Source organism: Staurois parvus, unplaced genomic scaffold (assembly GCF_062004578.1).
Source record: "Staurois parvus isolate SC_StPar_1 unplaced genomic scaffold, SC_StPar_1.0 ptg000748l, whole genome shotgun sequence".
NCBI lineage: Eukaryota > Metazoa > Chordata > Amphibia > Anura > Ranidae > Staurois > Staurois parvus.
This window is the reverse complement of record NW_028318544.1, coordinates 2,374,096-2,400,424: the sequence shown is the minus strand read 5'-3', so window position 1 is coordinate 2,400,424 and position 26,329 is coordinate 2,374,096. Positions and strand designations below refer to the sequence as shown.

Genomic DNA, 26,329 nt, shown 5'->3' with positions numbered 1-26,329 from the left:
TAAGCAAAAATGATGTACTAAATATGTAATCATATGGAATGTGATAGAAAAAACTCACTTTTTCAGTATTAATTGGATATGAGATGCCAGGAGATGAATCTGTTTACCAGACTCCACCTGTATTATAACACTTTTCAGAGGCCTGGCCCTTTAATAAAAGCAATCTGCTAAATTCTGTTGCCTTCAGAATATATATTATTTTATCCAGACAGTTATAGATCCTATGGCACTCACATGGGCTGCTATGGTTATATATTCTAGCTCCCTTTAGTCATCTGTCTTGCTTTGGCTTTGAAGGAAGGTGTCTGTGTTTCTGCTTCATAAATAAATAGAAATCATGCTTTTTCCAAGGCAGAGGCTGCAATGCCCTGCTACACGGCTGAATGCAACAACTGATCAGAGTGCATCCAAGGACAGGCACCTCTGATAATGGCCAATACTTACTGCTTAAAAGGAATGTTCACAATGTGGCTGACATTTAAAACTGCTTTGAAAGATAAGTGGACTACCTGTTAATGGTATAAAATAAAGCCACACATATACAGCAATTATAACCAGATTTGTTTCTCCACAGTGATAGTCATATAGTTGAAAAAAAGACACGTCCATCCAGGTCAACCTTTGTGTACATACAATGAAATGTGTGTGTGATTAAGCAGTTGTAGCATACCTTGGAAGAGATGCTGGAGTTCTGTCCCGAACACCCAGATTCTTGGCTGTATTCTGAACTCTCGCTCCCTGCATTGGGGGAAAAACAATGATAAAGGTTACATTTAGCACACATTAATTTTTTTAATATTATTAAAATAGAGCACATTTGCTTGATCACAAAAAGTGGATTATGTAATTCCATATATCTTAGTGGCATTACACCAAAGCTCAGCCATATACTGTAAGATTCTATACATTTCTCTGCTAATTAGAAGTATGATTTTCTTACCCTTTAGCTTATAACTTTCAGATTCTTATAGCTGACCTCAGAGCTATACCAATCTGCTGTGACCATTATGAGAGTGTCTAAAATATGATCTGTATAATCTCTATACAATCTCCTTTAAATTTGATAAAAATTTGTAATAGGAGGGTCTGTCTTAACATTCCCTTTAAACTGTTTAATCCATGTAGGCAGACCCTTAAGCCCGGTACACATGGGATGAAAATGAGATGTTTCAGCAGGAACCAGACGACTTTCAGTAGCTGTCTAACAACTGGCTTCACTCAAATGGTCATTCTGGAAAACCAGAAAGTTCCTCTTTAAAGTAGTATTAGATCCTTCTCTTTTTTAGCATTAAAGTATTTATTAACAGCTGGCAGTCTATCCCTAAAGGATAAGTTTGGGATTGGACCATTAATGAGATTTTGTGCTGCTTGTGTGTGTTTTGGTGTCAATAGGGGTGCAATATTGGGTGGAAGTGCAATTATAAAGGTGGCTCCAGGTGACCCTGCATATGAAGGGGGCCACCTATAAAATTGAAAAATATAATAGGGCGATTTTAACTGGAAATTACATGAAGATGACAGGTGCAAAACATAAGGAAGTCAGCAGACCTTAAGTCAGAAACTGAATTTGGGCTAGCTGCCTATTGTTAGGAAAACTTGTTAAATAGCAACCACATACATATTACCCAAAGTTCTCTTATTCTGGGTCTGACATGCCAATGATTCTTCTTTTGCTTAGGACTAAGAAACTAGAAGTGTGAGACGAAGAGTCACAAATTGGCTGCCACTGTCTAAGGAGCCAATCAGTACCTCTGCCTGAGTAGAGCTTTTGACACAGACAGCAAATTGTTTGGTGTCTCTGGTTTAAAACATATCTAAACCAAAAAACAAAAATATTTTAATATATTGCAGCGTACCTATTCTGTAATGCGTTGGCTGCATTCATTTTCGACTTTCAGGTTGTTTTCCTTTATTTTCACCTCCTGTGAGGGCTACCCTCACTCCTCACTGTATCATGGTTCTGGACTGTACTTTTGAAGCTGGACTTCAAACATGTCTGCCTTTGTTCATCTCCATTACTTGGGGGATGGGTAGATTAGTACTTTATAGAAAGATAAAATTGCTTTATGCGTCCAGTCCAACTCAAAGCAGTGATTGACAAGGGCACTGCATTTCTGGCAATATCAACATGTATTTTTTGAACTTAAAGAAGAGCTAATGCCGCCATCAAGAACTGCTAAGCTGCAATACATTAAATGTTTGTTCTGGGGTTTAGTTATCTTATGAGATGTTCATAGAATTAACCAGCTATTTTTGTCTGGATAAATTGATGGTTTTGTGTATATGGTGCACCCCTTGAGACTGCTGGCCAGAATTTATCTTGCGGAATTGTGGATAAATAAGCTAGAAAATCTTGTTTGATTACAACTGTCTTCTATCTAAATAGCCAGTGCCAGAAATGTCTCCAACACTCTCCAACTCCCTTTATAGGCCCAGACAATCAATGTCACAGTCATATTTAAAGTGTATCTAACACCAATTTTTTTTTTCTTGTTTCAGATAGAGTGTTGAGTAGTTAGAATTCCTTTCAGATTTTTATTGATGTCTACATCCCCACTAGGGAGATTCACCTTCTGCAGTGTATTTGTCCAAATGACCACTGTTAAGAGACATAAATTGAGGGAAAAAAGACAATTGTCACATGACAGAGTGGAGGAAAATCCAAAATTTGGAGCTGTCATTGGAACAGGAAGAAAGGGGAAATCTTTCATTAGGGACACTTGTGCTGATAACAACTGTCTAACGGGGGATATACTTAACTTTCAAGAGATTTCCTGTTGTGATATTAAACTGAAAGTGAAGAGAAATCTTCCCAAAGGCATATAGACAAAAAAAAAACCATAATAGGGTTTTAACCACTTGCCACCCCCACCCCGCCACAATATAGTTACTGTGGAAGATGCAGGCACAGTCACACATATATACTTGATCCAGCATGTACCAGGTTAGGAGTTAACCCTGTTACCAATAACTGGGTATCATCTGAAAACATTGATTGGTCATAGCGATCACATGATAACAATGTAAACAACCTGTCAAGAATGGCTTTTTATTCATGAACAGCTTGTTTACTGTTGCGATCTGTGATCGGCCCACAGCAATCACATGGTACCTGGCTACCTGTACCATGTGATTAGCTTTAGCCAATGACAGCCATAAGCAAGGTATTAATGAATGGAAAACCTGAGAAACCCTAAAACTATTGCTTATACAGTGATCACCACTGTATAAGCAATACCACTGTAAAAAAAAGAAAAGAAAAATCCTTGATTACCTGCCCCCCCCCCCCAGAGTAGAACAGTGTTGCAATGGTGACACTGAGCTACTCTGATGAAAGTATGTAAAAAAAAAAAAAAAAGAGTTGAAAAATTGATTTAAAGGATGATTAATTTATTTTTTTACATGCTGTCAGTCAGTGCCCCTGATCACTGCCACATCAGTAATATAATGATGTTGTACTACACTGGTGACAGTATGAAACATTTTTTTTAATTACATTTTTTTTAAAATTGAGACAAAAAAAGTACAGTTTCAAAAAACGCGCCATGCCTCTTATTGGCCTAAATGTATGCAGACATGTGGGTTTTTTTTTATTATTTATGTTTCATACAGAAAGTAAAAAATATTGTTTTTTTTTCAAAATTGTTGGTCTTTTTTCGTTTGTATATTAAAAAATAAAAAAAAACAGTTGTGATGAAATACCACCAAAGGGAGACTCTATTTGTGTGGGAAAAGATTTATATAAATTTGATTTGCATACAGTGTTGTATGACTGGGCAATTGCCAGTTAAAGTAGCAGATTTGTTGCTGAATAGCAAAAAATGCCCTGGTCATAAAGGGGGTAAAACCTTTTGGAGGTCAAGTGGTTAACCATGCCTTACCCTCCAATCCAAAACTGGCCAGCAGAGATGCCTGGAGTCTCCATACCTACATATGTGTCCACCCAAGAGTGTTACGGTCAGATCAAGTATAAATAGAGGTGTCCCCATCCTAATTATGCAGATTGTCAAAGATGTGTGAATCCAAGGGTGGTTGAACATACTTACATATATTTTCATAAGTAATGTATGAAATGAAAAGACAGTTGCTAAAGCAGTGCTAATGTTCTACCACTATTTCATGTTTTACAAAGGAATTTCACATATGACAATTCATAAAATAATTTTTTGTGTGAAAGAAGTTCTGTATTTGAGCATCTGTCTAAAAGCCTGCTCATGATTCCGAAAGATATTTAATCATCACAGAAATTGTGAAGAAATGCTGACAAACAAGTAATAAAAGATAATCTGTATGCAAGATACTAAAAATGATAATTATGTTATAATTTGTCTTGTACAAAATGTGCTCACTCCACCGCATCGCTTCATCAAGGACTTTGTTTATGTCTTTCCCATTGATGTCATTAGTGACAGGGTATTAATGCTTCTGGTAACACATTGTTACAAATGGCCATTATCCCTAATGCAATTTAAATCACAATTATTTAGGCCATAATGACTTCATTTACATGTAATTTAAAGTTACAGCTCTTTCAAGGCAATACTATTCTATTATTCCTGTATTATATTATGCTACTCCTTTCAGTAATGTTAAAGGTTACTAAGAAGCAATATAGACACAATAACTAAGTTGCTAATTGACTGTGTTTCTGTAGGTGTAATGGGGAGAAAATAAATATTCTTTCACTGGCGTTGACCTAGACCTCAAGGCCTGTGGATTTGGTGTTAACAGCTTTGCTAATCTCCTGCTGGGTTTCTCTGTGAAATCCAGGACAGTATCTTTATTTCCATTTGTATGTTTTCTCTCAATATCTTTACAAGGAATGCACACTAATGACGTCAATACTTTGGAACAAGTTAAGATCTCTACAGGCAAAATGCGTCAGAATGTGCAGCTACAGGCGGGGACTGTTAGTGAACAGACCTTGAATACATTTGTTTCAAAGATGTGATGTTGTTCCTGTGTGGCCAAACGTATGGTGATTCACTAGAGCAAAGATGGGCTCTCATGACCACACACTTTCTCATCCTAGACCAGACAGGACGAGTGGAGTTTAGAGCTACACACAGTGGATGTTACAACTGTATGCTTTTTCTGCTTTACTTTTTTTAAGCACAAATATGGACTGGAATATTAAATTAACCCTTTGGCGAGGTGAGTACAACTGTAGAACTGTCATAATAAATAGTGAGCAATCTAATCCAACTTATATTTTTTAGCAGGTATCTCCAATTGCCTAGAGAGTTCCCTTGGTGTCCTTCAGAGCACCCTCATACCCTGAAAACCATGGTGCTCTGCTATAAAAGTAGTGACAGGTGTCGACGTGATTGGCCAATAGTAAGATGCAGGAAGCTGAAAGGCCAAAACCATCATGAAATGTAGTAGCTATTTGCATAGTAGGGTACCTTAGTATTCTGGGGTCCATAGTTATTGTTCAGGAAATTAGGACTAGCATGCAAGCACCTAGAGGTGCACATTGCTCCCTGATTTCTAGCCACAAGTGTACTTAAAAGAAGCATTCCTATAATACTGGGGGAAGCTTTATGCTTCAAAAGAGGAGGATAAAGAAGTCACTGCCCTTTTAATGTTATTTTTTTGTTTTTCATTCTGAAGGACTTTAGGGTGGTACTAACTTGTACCTCCCCTACTGATTAAGCCATTGCTATGTGTATTAATTAAATCCTGCCCCCAAAACATTATTATTATACAGGATTTATATAGCGCCAACAGTTTGCGCAGCGCTTTACAATATAAGGGAGACAGTACAATTACAATACATTTCAGTACAGAAGGAATAGGAGGGCCTTGCTCATGGAGCTTACAATCTAAACATTAACCTTTTCATTGCCAGGCCCTGCATTCCACTTTTAAACCCAGGCGGCCAGACCATTTTTGCACTTTTTTATTGCTTTTTTTCCCTTACATCATTCAAAGTTTGTAAAAGACCCCAAAATCATATATTTTCTGAAAGCACATGACCAGTAGAATAAAAAGGTGCTACACATTTTTAGGGCCACATGGTATTTGTGCAAATGTTTATCAAAACAATCTTTTTGCTAAAAATACACTAAAATCATTATTAGCAGATACAAACACAGCAAATTTTACAAAACTTGCTGCTAAATTCCTACTAAATATAAAAGCTTAACCTGTATTGAGTTGATAATTAACAAATATTTGTACATTTTAAATTGCGCCTTAGAGAAATGGTGAAAATCAAGCGTACACAAAACTGTAAATAACCAAATTTCTCTAGACATCTGGAGATTTTCCTTTTTCATTTACAGCTTTCAGAGATTATAAAAGACTCCCCAAACTACATATTTTCTGAAAGCACATGACCAGTAGAATAAAAAGAAAGTGCTACTGATTTTTTTAGACCCCACAATAGTTGTGCAAATGTTTATCAAATTGCTATTTTCACAAAAAAATACTAAAATCAATATTTGCACACAAAACCACAACATGACTTACAAAATTCCTGCTAAATTCCTACAAAAACCTCATTCATTGGGGTGTGCTAAAATGTACACTTATCAAGGGATGTGTTTACCTGCACAGGGATGCTCAGGTGTTCTGTGCATCCCTGTGCAGGCAATGTCAACTGACATACAGCAGCTGCAAGGACAGATGTGACATCTCTGTGGGTGTAGGTTCATGGTCCTAAATGTAGACAGTGTGAGTTCAGGGACATATGCCCACATGAATGTCAGTGGCTGTGTCAATTCAATGACACAGCATCCCAACTGATATGGATCAGACTGCCTGCACAGGAATGTATGGAACACCTGTGCATTCCTGTGCAACCGTTGTGTCCAATTGACGTGAATGGGACTGCCTGTATGGGGATGCATGGAACACCTGTGCATCTCCGTGCAGCTAAACATGGCCTCGATATAGTATGCCCTGCGTGAAGGAGGCCTTAGGCCTTGTTTAGACTTGCAGTTGGGGGTGGCAAAAATGCAACTCAATTGTGCATTTTTGCCAGCTGCCAAGTGCCCCCTTTTAAGCTGCAATAGGTAGTGGACAGGGTGCTGATGCCGTGATGCTTCATGCCCATGGCAAAGTTGACCCAACTTGTAGTGATGCCGTCCGGCGAACATTACATATTCACATCAATGGGGAAGCGCTGCAAAAGCCCTGCAACCTTGTTCAATGCATGCAGTTGAGGCATATTTGTTGGTAAAATGGGGTTGAAACAGGTGTGCGGAGGAGGTGTTGCATCGCTTCCTCACCGCCTGTCAGCCCCTGCAGCATGACCCGAATGTGGATTGGGCTTCAGAGGTAAGGGAGATTTAGACTCATATCTAAATCTATCCTTACGATGTTTTTTATTCTTATTTATTTAGGTATATCTTTATTTTTTATATTTTTTACATTTTTTGGGGGGGGGGGGGGGGTTTGGAGACATCAGGACATCTGTCTTTTTTGGGCTTGTGTGCTCCAGCCGTTTACATGGCCATGCTGTGATGACGTCACTCTCGCGCATGCACACGGGAGCCACGATTGCGGCGCAGTGCTTTCAAGAGATGGCTTACTCAGCAGGCCATGCCTTTAGAGGTCACTGCACTTGTGTCAGTGATGTCACCTGCTGCAGAAATAGTGAATATCTCCTAAACACTGCAGGTTTAAGAGATATTCCTTGTACCTACAGGTAAGCCTCTCGGGGGATCAGGAAGGAATTTTTTTCCCAGCAGGTGCAAATTGGATCATGCTTTGCTGGGGGGTTTTTTTGCCTTCCTCTGGATCAACTGTGGGTATAGGATTATAACTTTTTTTTTTTTTCATGGTTGAACTGGATGGACTTTTGTCTTTGTTCAGCCAGACTAACTATGTAACTATGTAATTATATTCTTACCTGTAGGTACATGTCACCAAGTGGTATTTACTGACGCTTTAATGTGTTAATGCTTATAAAAGTTTTTGCAGAATGTATCTACTTTATTCAGCTGATCCAAAATAGGACACTTATTCAATAAGGGAGTGCAAAGTGTCCTAACCCAGTCCAATAATGAGATTCCACTTTCTAGAGTCGCTTCAGTGCTATACATAAAATGCACTTTCCTCCTTGCCCTATTGATTAAGCCTATTGGGTTTTGTTTGATATTCCTACCATTTGTTTTATTGTAAAAATGCTAGCCTGTAACACTTTGACTGTGATTTAGCGTTTCATTTACAATATGAAAAAATCATTGCAGAGAATGTTATTCTCAGCTAACCATTCAAATCGAGCTCACTAATATATAAACAAATACAAAACCAAGCTAAAACCATTTCTAAAAAGGCCAAAGCTCTATTGCTTTTCAAATAGATTTACTCAAGTGCATTATGAACAAAGCCAAGACTATTGATTAAATCATCAGTGCTAACAGACATTGCCAAAAATTGCATTAGTGGTGTATCCATTACAATAAGTGCTGATGTCAACAGGATGTCTTTTCCAGAGATTCCGAAGCCGTTTTCCACTATAAATCACTTAAATGTCCAATTAAATTACAGAGAGGCAACTCTACCAATGGAATTGTGCTTAGGAAAAAAAGAGTTAATTGGATGCAAAATGATTATTTAAAATATCAAAAATCAATTCTCTTGATTGATCAATTGACTGATCTGCAGCCGCTGTTGAACCATTCAAAAATATGTTTTAAAATATACATACAAAATCAACTCCAGTCTATACATATTGGTTCTTAGATGCTAATGGGGAAAGCATTCCTTCTCTTGAGTAGAAATGGATCTTTTAATAGTATCTACTTGCATAGGTTCAGGTGTGTTAGAATATGAAGAAATGTTTAAATCCTTCTGACTGAACTGATTAGCAGAAAAACGCATGCCACCATTACTTCCCAATCTCTCCTTTCTTCTGTCAGTCTCTGGTCAATCCGAATGCATAATTGGATGAACTCCTCAAGATCGTTAGGAGTCTCTACTCTGGCGAGCTCATCCTTCACCTGTTCAGAGAGCCCCTGCCGGAACTGACTCTTTTGCGCTGCTGGGTTCCAGGTGGTATCTGAGATCCAGCGTTGAAATTCAGTTGTATACTCCGCAACAGGGCGTCTACCCTGCCTCAAACTATGCAGCTTTGCTTCAGCGGTAGCGCAGCGGTTGGGATCATCAAAGACCTGGTTCATTGCAGTCACAAAAGTCGCAAAACTGTTTAACATTGCATTGTTTTGCTCTATATAGGGAGAGGCCCAAGCTAGGGCTTCCTCAGTCAGGAGGTTTATAACAAACAATACCTTCTGCCTCTCAGTATTAAATGCAGCAGGTTGCATCTGGAAATAAATGCGGCATTGATTAAGGAAACCCCTGTAGTGGCGGCGGTCTCCATTGAACTTGAGTGGCAGAGGCATGCGTGTACTAGCAACATCGCGGGAGCACATGTCCAGCAATCGTGTCTGCAGAGCATGGATCTCTTCCTGTTGCCCCTCTACTACACTTTGCAGTTCAGCAAATTTCTTTTGGTAGGTAACACCAAACTCTTGTAGCTCTGAAATTTGCTGCCTGACAGGAGCCATGGCATTTGCTATAGCGGCCTCCATGTGTGCGCCAGATTATTCTGTCACGGTGTAAGGTCAGGTTCAGAGACCAGTTGCTATAGCAGTAAAAGGCTTACCTGGAACCAGCAGGATAGGTAAACCAGCGGATCCCCCTGGGAATGATGCAGGCTCACCTGAGGTGCGGGGTCTAAGTATTAACCGGTATTCATCAGAGCTCCTAATGGTGGAGATGGATTGGGCTGCGTGTTAATACCAGGTCGCAGATCTCAGGATCACCCCACCAGGGAATGAGCAGACTGGGAACCAATAGCGGATCAACAGGTTAGGGATCAGATGAAAGCAGAGTCGGTCACAAGCCAAGGGTCGGTCACAAATGGTAGCAGATCAATCGTAGTACGTTAGGATGAGACAAAATCGTGGTCAGGAACAAGCCAAAGATCAGTAGTGGAGGTGTAGACAGCAGCAGGAACAGTAGCGGGATATTGGCTGGAAAGGCACAATAATCTGGCAAGGAGGAAGTCCAAGGACATGGCTTATATAGGAAGTTCATGGGAGGAGCAAGGAGTTCAAGGTTCAAGAGCAAACAAGGCACAAGGCAGGATTATCCAATAGAAGAGGCAGAGTGTTGTCCAGCATCCTAGGTAGCTCAGTGAGAAGAGTTACTGCCTGACACAGTAGAAGTCCCAGGTTCAAGTCCAGGCCCTGACAGCCATGTACAAAGGAACTATGTTTTCTGTGAACTGTTATATACCACATTCCTGCGTAGTTCGGAATGAGTATGTGGACTAAGTCTCTCTATTCCTATGGGGTAAACCTATTCATGGGGAGAAAAGAAAGAGACTGGCTTAGTTAGGAAACTGTTGGCCAGGAGAAGAAAGGTTGGGCAGTCTGGAAGTGGTGATAAATCCCTCATCTGGACCACTAGCCTGCGACCCTTGTGTTATTTGAGTTGGGTGTTTGGTGCAACCCTTGAAGGGTCAGGCCTGCATACTGTGGAGTCTGACAGCCCTGTACAAATATGTTGTGATATGTATGTATGAGTTTCTTGACAGGCCCCTAGACCAAGAAGAATGAGCCAAGGCAAAGTAAGAGATTTCCAAGATACCTTACTGTAAACTTTCCAGTGGGGGGTGGGGTGAGGAGAAGGTAAGCACTACAGGTGGCTGACAATAAGAAATGCTGCAACTAGATAAATACATCCACGAGTATCCTACATACCTGCTTTCTCATGACATCTGTAGCTTGCATGATGTAACGGGGAGGCAGCCCATGACTTCGGGCAAGAATAAGAGCCTGTTCAAGAGTGACACTCAAAGTGCATCTGCAAGAAAACACAAGAAAATCCATCTGAACAGAACGTAAACACAACTTATAGAGATACTACAGACAGGGCATCGGAGACACCTTTATCATTGATTGTGGGTTCTGCTTGTAAGGTAGAGGTTAGGTGAAATCAAGGTCCACTGTAATCAATAATTCTGGCAGCACCCCACTTTAAATTTCAGCCTTTTTTAATTGGTATGTCCCTTTTGCACTTTCTTTAGCTCAAGTCATTGCCAACTTTATTTCATATATAATACCTGTTCAGAGCCCTAAGGAACTTGTGACAGATCCAGCCAAGACGGGGGACTTTTGGAAGGGACTGCAGACTAGCCTCTTGCCTGCTGACTATGGGCCCTGGTGTTTGAGGGGGGCCTTTGGAGTAGTTTTACTTTTGATTCAAGTCCATGTCTCCCCAAAACACAAAGACTTTGAGAAATGGAGGACCTGGATACAGATTTGGGGCCTCTTTGTTTTGTTGGGGTATAGGATGAACAGTCCAAACCAGCACTGACTGCATCAACCCCCTCCTAGACTCAAAGCAGAAGATTATAATTGACTCAAAACAACCTGATGCTGGGGTCTCTTGCTGTGATGTGTAATCTGTTTATTAAAGTGTTATGTGTTTTCTGTTATAATGTGTGCTTGCCTATTCTGTCTAGGTGTGAAATGTCTTTTTCCCATTGAGTAATTTTCTGGTATTGTGCCTCCTAGGTGTATATTACCATTGTTAATTGAGTAACCTATTTTTTCTGTCTGTTAGCTAATTCTCCCACAGATTCCCACTGGCTGTGATTAGTCTTCCGTCAATTTTACCTCGTTACCTAACCATTGGGGGATTGTGGGACTGCCCCTATTTTTGAAGTGTATAAAAACCTGTATTTCTGTTCAATAAAATGATTCCTTTGGTTTTACCTATACATCTTGTCTTTGTATGATGCTTGGGGTAAAGGGCTGGTATTAGATATCAGACTGCTGGAAGGGTTTGGGGGGCAGGAGACAATGTTTGGCACAGCACCCAGTTGGGATGCCAGACGGTCCATCACCATCTGTTATACCACAGCTACCCTACCCCAGTTACACCTTGGAAGACTAAATATTATACCTGAGTGGCACTATGTCAGCATATTCTGCAGTGCTACAGGTACTATTGCAAATGTATTTATACTTTTTGCACTTAATATTGTGCAACAATTTCTGACATCCCAGAGGGTGGCACCAGATAAAGCAGGCAGAGGCGCTTGTTACTGCATAAGGAGGTTTTCTAATTTGTTTTCAAATTTTCTTGTGTTTTCCACCTGTCTCTTCCTCTGCTTTGAGCAAAGGGAATTAGGAAGATTGTAAATTCCCCTATCATTGTTAGGTGAGGATTATTGCTGGTCTCATTGCTCAGCTAATATGTGTGAGGACAGGCAGATATTGCCTCACTTTTCATTCTCTGGACAATATCTGCCCATTTATTGCCTGCCAATGACACAACATTACCCAGTGACATGAAAAGAACAAGTACATTAAACATCATGAATAAGAGCCCAGCAAGAACATAGGCATTACACTCTTTTTCTAAGTAAAAAGGTCCCTTTTTAAAGTTAGTAGACCATGCAGCCATTTCACAATGGCCAAGCTAAAGCAGTACAGTGTATAACAATGGAAACAAGGCATTGTCAGAGAGATAAAGTATTTTTATACCACGTATTGAAATGTTTTTAGACATTTTCTACTGATTGTTGTAATTAAATTAAATGTGTCTATATTAGTAATTGATATTGTACAAGTCTGTATAGCTGTAGCTGAGATAGAGGAAGAACATATCATAACATCTACGGAAATCAATTAAATTAGACTTCCCTGTGCTCCTTGGGCTCAAAACACTATAATTTCCCCAAAGAGTAAACAAAACAAAAGGTTCAAAGAACAATGACGTCCAGTAATTCCTAACAGTCAATCAGAAATCAGCTTTTATTAATCTAACTGAACTGCTGAAGTGCATATTTGACTAGCTGTGGTAATTTAAAACACACGCTGTTTAACCCCTTGTGTGTATGCTGAATGGGTTTAACTTCACTGGGTCAGAAATAGCAAGCGGCTCTTGAGTTAGGGAATGGCTACCTTAAACATTAAGATATTTGTGTGGGTTTCCCTTTAAAGCTGATACCTAGGCAAATACATAAAGACAAAAATTACTGCAGCTATCTGTACATTAATAAATCATTAAATGTTAAATAAAACTAGTCTAAGTACATGATTTTGAGTGGGTATAAGCATCCAACAATCCCCTTTACAGTATTCAGAATGGCAGAGGATGGGGCAAGGCTAGAAGCCACTTAGGTGTGTTGTATACATATGTGGCGATAAGAAACTTGATAATGAAAGGAGAAAACAGAGGTATGATCTCATCAGTTTGCTGCTGGTCATTCATGGTCCAATTAGTGGAGGTAGAAAGAGGACACCTCTGTATTCTGACATCCGCCAGGTTGTGCTGTCTGATGGGAAGCTGTAAATCTCTAGAGTTTATGGACAGAAATACAAATTTCTTTGTACATAAATCAGTTCTCTCAGGCCTCATGCATTTGAACTCAAAAACATTGCTTTTACTGGCATTGGAGCTTGCTTTTTTTCTGCCTCTAAACTCCCCTCCATGTTAATACAAGTGTCCACGCTTTAGGTGCTTACTGGAATTTAGAGGCAGGAATGTTTAGAGGCAGAAAAAAACATCACTTGCCTGTTCGAGAGATGAGCATTTTTGCAGAAAAAAAACCGCCTGACACAGATAAATACTTATAAATGCGTCTAAACACGCATTAATGCTAGGTGCTTTTAGTGTTCAAGCTTTTTTTCATTTCAATGGCCAGAATAAATTAGTATTCTGGCCAATGAAATTAATAAACTCCCAAGCGCTTATGTGCCTAAATGCACCTAAACACATTTTTTTAAAAAGGTGTTTATTTTGCATTTATGAAACACAAACAAAAAAACAGAACAAGGAAGAGACAAATAATAAAAGGAATTCAAACTAAAAAAATCAAAGAATAAGGGTACATAATACAGAAAAGGGGATCCAAAACAAAAACCAAACATCAAACTATCGTAGGCAAGAAACCCAATACATATGACAAAGGATAATCATGAGAGAACATAATAACATAACAGGTAAGCAGTCAGAACATACAAAAGCAGCCAAACAAATACAACAGTCACAAACAAACAAGCACAAACACCCGCACCATCAACTCCCTTACAAATCAGAGGAAATCAGTAGCATGTAAAATCCGGCTACACAAACCATAGAACCCTGTGACAATGGTTGTGACAAGAGAACATCTCCCCAAAAAGAATCCGCTATATCTAGCCAAGGCTGCCAAATTTTTGTAAATTTTTTGGGGCAGGCCCTTCCTTTATAGATCAGCTTATACTGGGGCAGTACCAGATTAAACATGCGATAAAATCGGCGTATAGAAGGCGGAGTAACGCTCTTCCAATTCAGCAAAATACGTTTTCTAGCATAAAACAGAAGCAAACGTAGCAATATCTTAGAGTGAATGTGTGGGACAAAATCGTTTAATATACCCAACAGGCCAACTTCAGGGGTACATCACCTAAACACATTTGAAAAAATATGGCTTAGGAGTGTTTTTGCAGCTGCTTTTCTCCAGGCAGGAGAAAAGCATTTAGAAAAGGCCCAGTTTTTAGGAGTCTTATATATATTGCATTTGTGTTTTTATCTGTTTGCCAGGGGATAAGCTCTAAAGAATCCTCTGCTGAAGAAATTATATTAGAACGTCTTAATTATGCACTTCTAGTACTGCACTTTCACTTTAGCTTTCATTCCAAGAACCATTTTAAAATTCTGCCAAAGAAAATATACACAAATCATATCTTTTCTTTCACCTTTAATAGTTCTTTGCTTACTGAATATATATTGCATACATAGAAATTATCATATGAAGCAGAGATGCAGCATTGTAAATCAAACCTTTTCGTAGTGATTTTCATTTTATATCATTTTGCTAATACATTATATTGTGAATCCAAAACATGATTCACAATAAGCTGGAAAAGACTTGGGACAAGTTCTAATAAGACTGAATCATTAAGGTCTGCGGCATCTGAGCTCTTAAAGCTGATGTAAAAAATAAAATATGATGGATGGAAAGTGAATTGGGACCAACTAGTCTCTGATGACATTTGGTGTAATAAATGGCATGGCTCTAACAGGGGAAGGAGAAAGAGGAGCTGTTATGGATGACGGTTGCTAACATATACTAACACAATGCAGTGGTGCAATTATAGGACCTTCGACTCATTGCAGGACACGGTCTGTTATTATATTAACACTATCCTAGCACTAAACATATTACTTGGGTGAAATAACTAATGAAGATAACTTGAATTATATTGATCAGAATATAATAATACCCATGACCCCTCCCCCTAATATATGCTTCTAGCTTGGAGTAGGGTCTTGTAGAGTTCTAGTGGCCACTGCCTCACTTCTTCTTCCGTCTGTTTTCCATTGTCAAGGAACAGTGTGGGGCAAAGGCTTTGACTGCCTGTCTTTTATGGATAAGCCAGCTTCTCCCTGACACCAATGCAGTTCTTTGCTGTGGCCAAAGGAGACCAGAAGAAAGCCAGAATACACTGGGACTATGGAGGACCCCGCTGCAGGACACATGTACATGTTTGGGGTGGTCCATTGTTGTGCTAGCACCCTTAAGTAGGACCAGTAGACGTAAGGTTTATTTGTTCATTCTAATGTTTAAAAAACACAAAAGATTGAAGCTTTTCAGATTGGTGGATTAAAATAGACAATAAAAAGATGGACAGTAGCATAAACTGAACAGTAGCCTGGGACCTACAGCTCCAAGGGTGCAAAATCAGAGAGCCTAAAAGGTCATACATAATAAAGTTGACATTAGGTTCCCATAGCATATTCCACTAACTTCTTGCAAGATTTTATTTTACTGCATTGGTTGGAGAATTATTAATCTTATACTGTAAGTTAATTAAGCAGTAAGATTGCTATTTTAGCAGCATAATAAAGACGAAAACACAAAAATCCATCTAAAGTGTAAAGAATGAATTTCTTTTTTTGCTCCCTTTCGATCTGTTAAATAGTAGTTTTTTGATACATCTGTTCAATAAGTGTAAAACAATACCTCTTGATCCTGACAGAAATCATGTGACCTGATCACTCCTGGGCTCTCTGCCTTTGCTGCACTTCTATCAGATACAATGTTTTCAGCCAGGGGCGGACTGACAACTTATGGGGCCCCCGGGCAATAGGGGATCATGGAGCCCCTGTGTCCTTGTCTACACTCAAACTACACCCAAAAAGGCCCCACCTACATATTCCACTGCCCACATTACATGCATTCATGGCAGCCATCCTCCACATATTGCAGCACAGCTGCACAGAAGGGCCCATCTAGAGGGGGGGGGGTTCAGAGACTGGGGGTTGAGACTCTCCCTCCCCCTCCTCACTTTCCTCCAGCTCCTTGCCTCTCAGTTGCTTCCTGCACATCCTGTCTGGGCACACAACCAGCTCTGCCATCCTCACTGGGGGCACAGATAGCACAACTTGAGGAGATGGAAGGGGGGACATGACATCAGTTAGGAAACAATCCCTTCAGCACAGCCCGGGGCCCTTGACAGATTTAATTTGCCAATACTATAACATTATATAGTATTTATTTATTCCAGGTACTTATATAGCGCCGTCCATTTACGCAGTGCTTTACATATATATTGTACATTCACATCAGTCCCTAACCCTCATGGGGCGTACAATCTAAGGTCCCTAACTCACATTCATACATACACATACTAGGGCCAATTTAGACAAGATCCAATTAACCTACCAGCATGTCTTTGGAGTGTGGGAGGAAACCAGAGTACCCGGAGGAAACCCACAGGGAGAACTTGCAAACTCCAGGCAGGAGGTGCCGTGGCTGGTATAGTACACCCATAGTGTATATTACTGACATGCAATCCCATATATTGACAATCATCCAATCCAATCATACCAGTTTTACCCTACAGAAAGCATAAATGTGGATAAAGACTTGAAAATAGTTTTGCAATATAGCCAGTAACCAGTATCCAGCCAAAGCTATATATGTTCTATTGAAAGAATGAAGGGCTTTCAGGTTGTTTAAGGATATGTAAGCAATTTATATGTCTGACAGCCAAAATTCACTCACTAGCTATCAGATGGTATTTGCTGTTTGTTAGTATATTGTAGTATAATAAAATATGGAAACAGAATCGGAGAGAAAACCACATGCTCAGACATACGTATGCAGCTAGCAAATGCCCAGCATTCTCTGCAATTTCAGCATTATATTCACACCTGCAGTTCCTTTCTTTGTTACTAGACCCCCCCACTGCTAAATCACTCTAAACTTGCAACATCTGCATCTAGCACTTTTTATATATTATTTGAAATACTAAATCTCTAGAGACAGGGCCTGTCAGGAATGGACTCGCCAATGGTGGTGGGACTCACCTGCTTTGTGGGCTGCAATACCAGGGCTGGCCAGCGGGTGCTCTCAGCAGCCAGAGGCTCACTCCTGCAATCAAGTCAATCACCTGAGGCTGATTGCAGGAGGTGTATTTAAGGAATGGCCAGGCCTGCAGTCAGGGCCTTGGTGTATTGTTCCCATGAGCCCCTGTACCTGCATCCTGTCTGCTTCCTGCCTGATCCTGACTCTGCTTGAATCTGACTCTGCTTGAACTCTGCCTGCACCGACCTCAGCTACTCCTGACCAATCTTCTGCCTACTCCTTGTACCTTGTCTGCTCATTAGCTACCAACCTGGCCCGCCTGACTACGTTGTGCTCCATATATATATATATATATATATATATATAATATCAGTTAAGGTTTGGGTTTGTTGCACCTTGTTGTACGTATTTGTGTTAGCTTTGGGTTTGGTTTGTTGCACTGTGTTTATGTTTGTGTTGCCCTTAATAAATTATATTGTTTTACACGCTATACCTGAAGTCTGTGTTTCCCTGTGTCGGTCCACACACCTCTGGTCATTCCCGGAGCCCTGACAGGGCCTATAAACATTTCTGGCGGCAGCTCTTGCCATCCCTCTGAAAAGCGATCTGCATTGGATTGCTTATTGGAGGGTGGTTGACAGGTGGCTGAGAGGAAATTTGTCAACTCCTTACCACCTGTTTTAACCTTGAAAAGCCCACACCATTGAGCTGCCACCGCATGCATTAAATGGGCAGTTGCGGCATGCCCCCATTCACTTGGATAGGGTATATTTTTGCTGTGATGCACAGTATCATGGCATTAAAAGTAGAGGATAATAAATACTGTAATTGATTGCTGTAGTACCAGTCACAGGATAAATGCTTTCAACGCAAAACAAAAAGGCTAGATTCACAGTTCTGGTAATGCACACAACATGAACTGTTGTGTGTTGCAGTGCCATTCATTTTGAATGGCGCCCCATCACATTAAGGCAACACACCTACATTGTAGTGCGCCACAACACATGAAACACATGCATTGGCTATCCTTTGTCTTGGAAAGAGAGAGTAAGGCATTTTTAGACATGTTAGAGTGTATTGGCAGCCAATTAATTTTTAATAGGCTGCTTTAATGCACTGCAAAGATGTAAATGGAACCTAATAGATACCACCAGATATTAGAATATCCATGCCATAATCTGTGAAACATTTCTTGGACATTATCGCTGATGTTAAAGTGAGATCAGTGATTTGTTTTTTCTTCCTGCAAGTCAAAATAACAAATAAATAGTGCATAAAACTGAAATGCCACACACTATCAGTATGAAAGCGCTCAGCTATTTATACCATAACTAATAGTTTATATGGAATGTTATAATTTATAGCTTTTCCATGTATCTACAATCCTGGCCAAGAGTTTTGAGAGCGACACAAATGTTAATTTTCAAAAGGTCTGTTGCTTCAGGGTTTGTAGATCTTTTTTGTCAGATGTTACTATGGTATATTGAAGTATAATTACAAGCATTTCACAGGGGTCAAATGCTTTTGTTGACAATTACATTACGTTTATGCAAAGAGTCAATATTTGCAGTGTTGACCCTTCTTTTGCAAGACATCTGCAATTCGCCCTGGCATGCTGCATGCTGTCAATCAACTTCTGGGCCACATCCTGACTGATGGCAGCCCATTCTTGCATAATCAGTGCTTGCAGTTTTTCAGAATTTGTGGGTTTTTTTTTGTAAACTCGCCTCTTGAGGATTGACCATAAATTCTCAACGGGATTAAGGTCTGGGGAGTTTCCTGGCCATGGACCCAAAATTTCAATGTTTTGTTCCCCAAGCCACATAGTTATCACTTTTGCCTTATGCCAAGGTGCTCCATCATGCTGGAAAAGGCCCCAAACTGTTCTTGGATGGTTGCGAGAAGTTGCTCTTAGAGGATGATTTTGTACCATCCTTTATTCATTGCTGTGTTCTTGTTGCCCACTTACTTGGCTGAGAAACAACACACATGAATGGTCTCTGGATGCTTTACTGTTGGCATGACACAGGACTGATGGTAGCACTCACCTTTTCTTCTCTGGACAAGGTTTTTTCCGTATGCCCCAAACAATCGGAAAGGGGATTCATCAGAGAAAATTACTTTACCTCAGTCCTCAGCAGTCCAATCTCAGTACCTTTTTGCATAATAACAGTATGTCCCTGATGTTTTTCCTAGAGGGAAGTGGCTTCTTTACTGCCCTTCTTGACACCAGGCCATCCTCCAAAAGTCTTTGCCTCACTGTGCGAGCCGATATACTCACACTTGCCTCCTGCCATTCCTGAGCAAGCTCTGCACTGGTGGTGCCCCACCAGCTGAATCAACTTTAGGAGATGGTCCTGGTGCTTGCCGGACATTCTTGGGCGCCCTGAAGACTTCTTCACAACAATTGAACCTCTCTCTTTGGAGTTCTTGATCTGATAAATGGTTGATTTAGGTGCAATTTTAGTAGCAGCAATATTTTTGCCTGTGAATCCCTTTTTGTGCAAAACATTGATGACTGCACGTTTCCTTGCAGGTAAATTAATATTTGTGTCATTCTCAAAATATCTGACCAAAGCACTTACAAGCTACCCAAACTTTTATTTTTTGCTTACATACAGTATACATTGTATATTGGACCAGTGCAGATTTCCAGTTCAGTCTTTATCCCCCTTCCTTAGCAAACTTTACTTGGGAGCAAAATGTATCCAGTCTGGTTTATATATTAAGAATTAATGAGATAAAATTTGCCTTTTATAATTAACATTTTGGTAACACAATCATTTATGGTAGGTTGTGTCATGGATCTTAGGGTGACCTTTCCATCATTGCTGAAGGCAGCAGAATGTTTAGGCATCCCCTTGTACTTGATTACTCTGTGAATGTCTGGTTTAATGTCTTGCATTATGCATTAATACTGACACCTATTTTATTAATAGTAACCAGGCCAGGAGACATGCTAATAGCCAGAAACTGTTGTGTTGAAGTTATAGTATTTTCTTTAGACAGTGTAGAGTTTAGCACTTTTTTTGCAGATGTGGTAGCACCTAGTAGACATAAAAATACCTAAACTGTTATGACACCATAGATCTTAGTTCTGCAATATTGAAAGGATTGTTTGAAACCTGATTTCTTGCTGGAAATAAACTAAAAAAAGTTAAGGTTTGCTGTGTGCAGGGTTGCTCATCCGCACCCACATGGTTGTCACAGCCACTCAATCAGATAGACATGAAACGATATTCTGCAGGCAGTACCTGGCAGCTCCAGCTGCCTACAGACTCAGCCTATTCACAGACTAAGGGTGTAAGTACCCATGTGAATGAGGCCTACTGGGGGGAAAGATCAGCTGCTAGGGGACTACGGGAAATAATAGTTATTAGTCCTTTGCCTCATGCTTGCCTGTTTATGGGCACAACTTTCAGAGTTCAGTTTGAAGAAAAATTTAGCCCTAATTCTAACTGTACCAATGCTGGATACAATCATTGCTCATTAGAAATCCTTAAATGAGGTACATGAGCAGACCTGCAATCGGAAAAACCAATTAAAGTTTACCTTTTATTGATCTGATCTAGTACAATACATCTACTGTTATTTCTCTTTGTCCTTCATTATTGTTCTAAGTATAGCTTTAGTAAATATGCTTGAAAGAGTCAGTGAGAAGGATTGTAGAGTCGGTTATATAATAAAAAAAAAACTCAAAACAGTTAAACAAAAGTGACAGTGGCATGAAAAGGCTTTCTGTATGCAGCATCAGTCCAATCTTATATGTATACGTAGGTGTCAGCAAACCTAGCAAAGAGCACACAGGGGTTGATTTAATAAAACTGGAGAGGGCAAAATCTGGTGCAGCTGTGCATGGTAGCCAATCAGCTTCTAACCTCAGCTTGTTCAATTAAGCTTTGACGATAAAACCTGGAAGCTGATTGGTTTCTATGCAGCAGAACTGTACCAGATTTGCACTCTCCAGTTTTAGTAATTCGACCCCACAAAGAAAGGCTTAGCCTAAAGAAGCTGTATAAAATGAGAACAATGGCATGACCAATGATTGTCTGTGCAGTATACATTATACAAATACACTCAGGAAGTGGCTATTTATGTTTCACTTTTTATCTAAAATAAAAGGCTTTTTTTATTGTTTACATCCATGAAGGTAAGTCTACTGAATTTATTTTTGTGAAAGTTAAAGGAGAAGTAGAGCCTAAGCTCTTTTGGCCCTACTTCTCCTTTAGGTCACAGGAGTGCACTTAGTTCTGTCCAATTCGGTCCAATGCTGCCTCTAAGACCAAGAACCAAAGAAGTCAGATCGCTCGGTTCGATCTTCAATGAACAGAGAGATGGTGACTGCCAGTCACTGCCTCTCTGCTCTGCCCCTCCAGCACTCCCTGGAACGCTGGCCTGTGGAGGGACGGGAGCGGCTGGTCTAGGCCGAGTCAGCTGCTGGCCAGTAATCTGGGTTGATCATGACTTTAAAATCAGGATGTGTTCAGAGCCTGGACTGGTGCAGTGATGTCAGCCGACAGCAGGATTTTAGCCGCTGTTAGCTGAACACAGGTCACGGGAGTGCATAACGAAGTGCACTCCTGTGACCTACATGAGAAGTAGGGCCAAATGAGCTCCTTAACCTTTCACAGGAATATTAAATAAATTTAGTGGACTTACTTCCATGGATATAAAATATATAAAAGCCATACTATTTAGATAAAAAGCGAAATAAAAATAGCCACTTCCTGTGATAATATTTTTTACTGCACAGACAATCATTGGTTATGCCATTGTTCACATTGTATACAGCTTCTTTAGGCTAAGCCTTTCTTTGTATGGTCTGTGTTATGTCTGGTGACACCTACCTAAACATGTTAGATGACCCCATTAGAGCTGCAGACTGGAAAGATTGCAGATCTGGATTTATGTTGCTCTGTTTTGCTCCTTACCCCTTTTATTGCTATCAGACTGATTTGAAGTTTTAGCTGTTATGCAATAGATTCCAGAAACGTATAAAGTGATAATGGATGTTAACACAGAACAGAATTTAAAGAAAATGTAGCATTATTCAGTAAATATATAAGTAAACATTTTTTTCTCTTTACCCTGAATTATTTTATAAAATAAGACATTGGGGGAAACCAGAGTTTAGATGCAAATAAATTTATTTCTTGCAGAGATGACGTTTAAAACCACTAATAGTAGCATTTTGCCTATGCAAGTTAAATGAGTAACTGATTTCAAGATGTGGATTGCTCTGCAGCGCATAAAATGTCATTTCCAGATTTTAGATTGTAAGACTGCTTGCTGAATGAAAAAATCTGGCAGCTGCACAACTACCGGTACCTAGAAGCAGAGCTGATTGACTGTACCTCGAACATGCTAATACTGACAATTGAGTCTTTCCTTAGGCTACTGTGGGATAAATATTGGATGTCTTACCTTCATCGCAGTGTTACAATGAATATTGGCTTGTATCTATCAGCCCTACTTATAGAAATACATTACTATATAAACCAATTTTTCCCCACTGTATTCTCCTTGCGGCATATTTTCAGTCAATATGTACAGCTTTTAAGATACTCAAAACTTTTATATTAACTGTCAGTGGCTCTTCTGAAATTCTTAAAATATAAAGTATTTTGATTTTAATTCCACAGAGTAGGGATCCCTGGGAAAATCATCCTTCTATATCTTGTATTATATGCGCCAATAAAATAAATGTGAATAATCAAAATATAAAGTGTATTTTGATATCTACACCTCCGGTATATCTCATTTCATACATTTAGATTTCTTGAAACAAGTGGCTTGGCAAACACATGTGACATTTAGCTACCTTTGTTGTGGTCCCAGCAGCTTCTCCACCAGATCAAAACTCATAGCTACCTGCTGCATTACATGCTCCCCAAAACCAACAGAGATTGCCTGATTTGTAGCAATTCTTTCATATATAACAATATATTCATAGTAGGTTTATTTTTTCATTTTTATTATTGATCTTCATCAATTGCTATATTTAGAAGAACACTGCACAAGCAGTTAAAGGCTGAGGATACTGGCCAGCAGAGAACGTAGAATCCTGAGGGACTTTAGTATAGAAGTAAGGTTTAGGCCCTTGTATACCTAAAAAATGTCTTGCTAGGATATGTGGCTTATCCTTGGTATGCTGGGCTTCAATTCCACCACCAAATAAAGTGATAATGTACTAGCTTAACACTTGGGTAACATAGCCACAGTCTCCCTCTACCTCAATCCAAAAAACCCTTGCTAAACTCTGACAGGCTCTCTTGTACACTGAAACCATTGTGCTGCATGTGTTACATAGATCAGCCTTTCCCAAACTTTTTTACATTGAGGAACCCTTGAAATAACTTTTTATTCTCACAGAACCCCAGCTAATAACCACTATATCTGCAGCTCACCAAACATAGTGTGATGGTAACTAGGAAGATTGCTCTTTATATTTGTGGGCATTGGGAAGAGTCATCCCCCTTACAGATAGCTAAAAAGATCATGGTTGTCAGTGATTACTTATCTAAGACACAGAAACTGCTCACTGCTGAAGGAACCCCTAACAACCCCTGGATGAACCCTAGGGTTCCAGAGATCCCTAGTTAAAAAAAGCTGACATAGACACTATGGGGGTGATTTACTAAACGTGGTGCATTCAGAATCCAGTGCAGCTGTGCATGGTAGCCAATCAGCTTCTAACTTCAACTTGTTCAATTAAGCTTTGCAATAAAACTTGAAAGGTTTCTATGCAGAGTTGCACCAAATGTTACACTCTTAAAGTGGTAGTAAACTCCTTATTTCATACTTTTATGCTCAGTGAGGACGTCAAGTGACGAAACGCGTAGGACAGGGCTTCTGGAGGTGAGGTCACCGCGTTCAGCGAGCTGCCAGCGTCTGTGTACACTGGAGCAGGTGGTTTGATTTTTTGCTGTGCACGCTATTCACGCTAGTGTCGGCTCGGACACTAGTAAATGTGAGTGGAATATATGAACACATTTTTGATACAGTGTTACACTATGAGTCTTTCCTCTCTTACTTCCTGAGTTCATTCCGAGACCGAGAAGAATTTAGTGCCTTTTGAATTATCCCACAGACGCTGGTTATCCATCTGCAGATCGTTGCTCACAGAGCAGAAGCGTTTGTGCTGGTTTATAATCTGGCCAGCATATTGCTCTGGTGAGTTTACTTAATCTATCTGGTGGTGGATTTGTGCATGGTGATTTGTGTGTTTTTTTCACATGAAGTATGCATATTGAAGACAGAAGAACTTATACATATATTTTTTTATGGTGCTTGGACATTTTATATATATTTTTTTTTCTCTCGCATTCTTGGCTTATTGAATAAATTGTAAAAGGACACTTTATGCTGGAGATAATTTATTATTTTTTAGATAGATATGTAATATTGATTTATATACACTTTTAATTTAAGGATTTTATTTAGATTTGTATCAGCACTTTGAGGTTATACTAAGGAGGAGCGCTGCCTTTTTTGCTTTATATGTACAAACACCTTGTTAAGGGTTGGATTAGCTGCTCTTTCATATATATATATTATATATATATATATATATATATATATATATATCTTCATATATTGGTTTGTTTATTGATTTTCAGTGGCGTTGTCCATATTCTAATCAGTTATAATAAAGCTTACCTGTAGGTAAAATTAATATCTCCTAAACGTGCAATGTTTAGGAGATATTCGCTCTCTTTTTGACAGCCAGTGCATGCACTCTGAAGAAACAGCACTGTGCTGTAACCTGGGACTCACGCGCGCATGCGTGTGGGTGATGTCCTTGCAGCTCGGCCAGTCAGACGGCCGGAGCTGCGAACCTGGAAGGAAGACTGGGTGAAGATGGAATCCTCTGCAGTGGTGATAGTGTGCCACTGGAAGGCTTCATTTTAAGGTAAGTCCTTCATAATATGCCAGTATGGGATGCATACTAGCACATTATGACATTACCTTGCAGGGATTTTTTGTTTTTGTTTTTTACCTGAGGTTTACTACTGCTTTAAGTTTTAGTAAATAATTCCCTTTGTCTACCTCTTTATGTAGTTATTAAATAAAGAAAACTCTTTCTTTTGCTCTAAATGAACAAAACACAGGTTATTATCATCATCATCCTAGCATGTTATGCTCCACACCCAGCTCTTTGTGATATCAGATACAGCTTGAAACATTACTGATGCAACCCACAAAATCACCCTCACTACAGATATCCATATATTATAAGATTTTCTGATTGGATCATTTACTTAAAGCAAATTAATTTCACAATTAACTTTCTCTGCACTTCACTATGCCAGGCAATTTTACTAAATGAGACTGTATCAAAAATGATCTATTGCACCGGTACTATTTGCTGCCTTGCAATATACAGTATCAATATATAAGAGCAATAAATGGCACATCATTTATTGTGAAGTTATTAAATTGTTGCTTCACAATAGACTTAAATGGGTGCTTTTATATGAAGATTTATGTGTCCCTGTTCACTAGGTTTGCAGATCTGCTTTTTAGAAAATGCAATAAGCAAGTAAATATGAAAACAATACACCACTCTCTGAATTTATTATTAACTACAGTGAGAGGTAATGTGCATAACATCAGGGGGCTGCATTGTTCATAATGTAAATGGACAGGATCATTAAAGGGAAAGTGTAATGTTATAATGGTTTTGGGTCAATTATTTTTAGATTTTGTTTAGACGGTTACATGTTTTTTAAACTATTTTATATGAAATTTTCACTATCTGTATGCAATCTTTTTATGACATTTAGCAAATAACATAAATCAGAGCTTCTGTAATTAAAAAGCTTCTTTCAGGACAGCTGTAAATAATCAAACTCAGTGATATAAAGGAAAAGCTAGGTATTTCAAGAATACTGAACTTGCAGATTAAACTTAGCCATACACATTAAGATCTCCCTCGCTCAACCCTGTGGGCTGAACAAAAGGAATCAATATATTCCCCCATCCATGCTAAACAGCATGAATGGA

General features: G+C 39.4%; 1 protein-coding gene across 1 annotated transcript in view; it reads right to left on the bottom strand.

Moving 5' to 3' along the window:
- PREX2 (phosphatidylinositol-3,4,5-trisphosphate dependent Rac exchange factor 2) overlaps nt 1-26,329 on the bottom strand; it is a 369,719-nt gene that overhangs the window by 16,262 nt on the left and 327,128 nt on the right. The window contains exons 38-39 of the mRNA XM_089654281.1: nt 10,719-10,821; nt 671-738 (exon numbers count right to left, since the gene is read on the bottom strand). Coding sequence (XP_089510407.1) covers nt 671-738; nt 10,719-10,821 — 171 coding nt within the window. The remainder of the gene's footprint in view (nt 1-670; nt 739-10,718; nt 10,822-26,329) is intronic.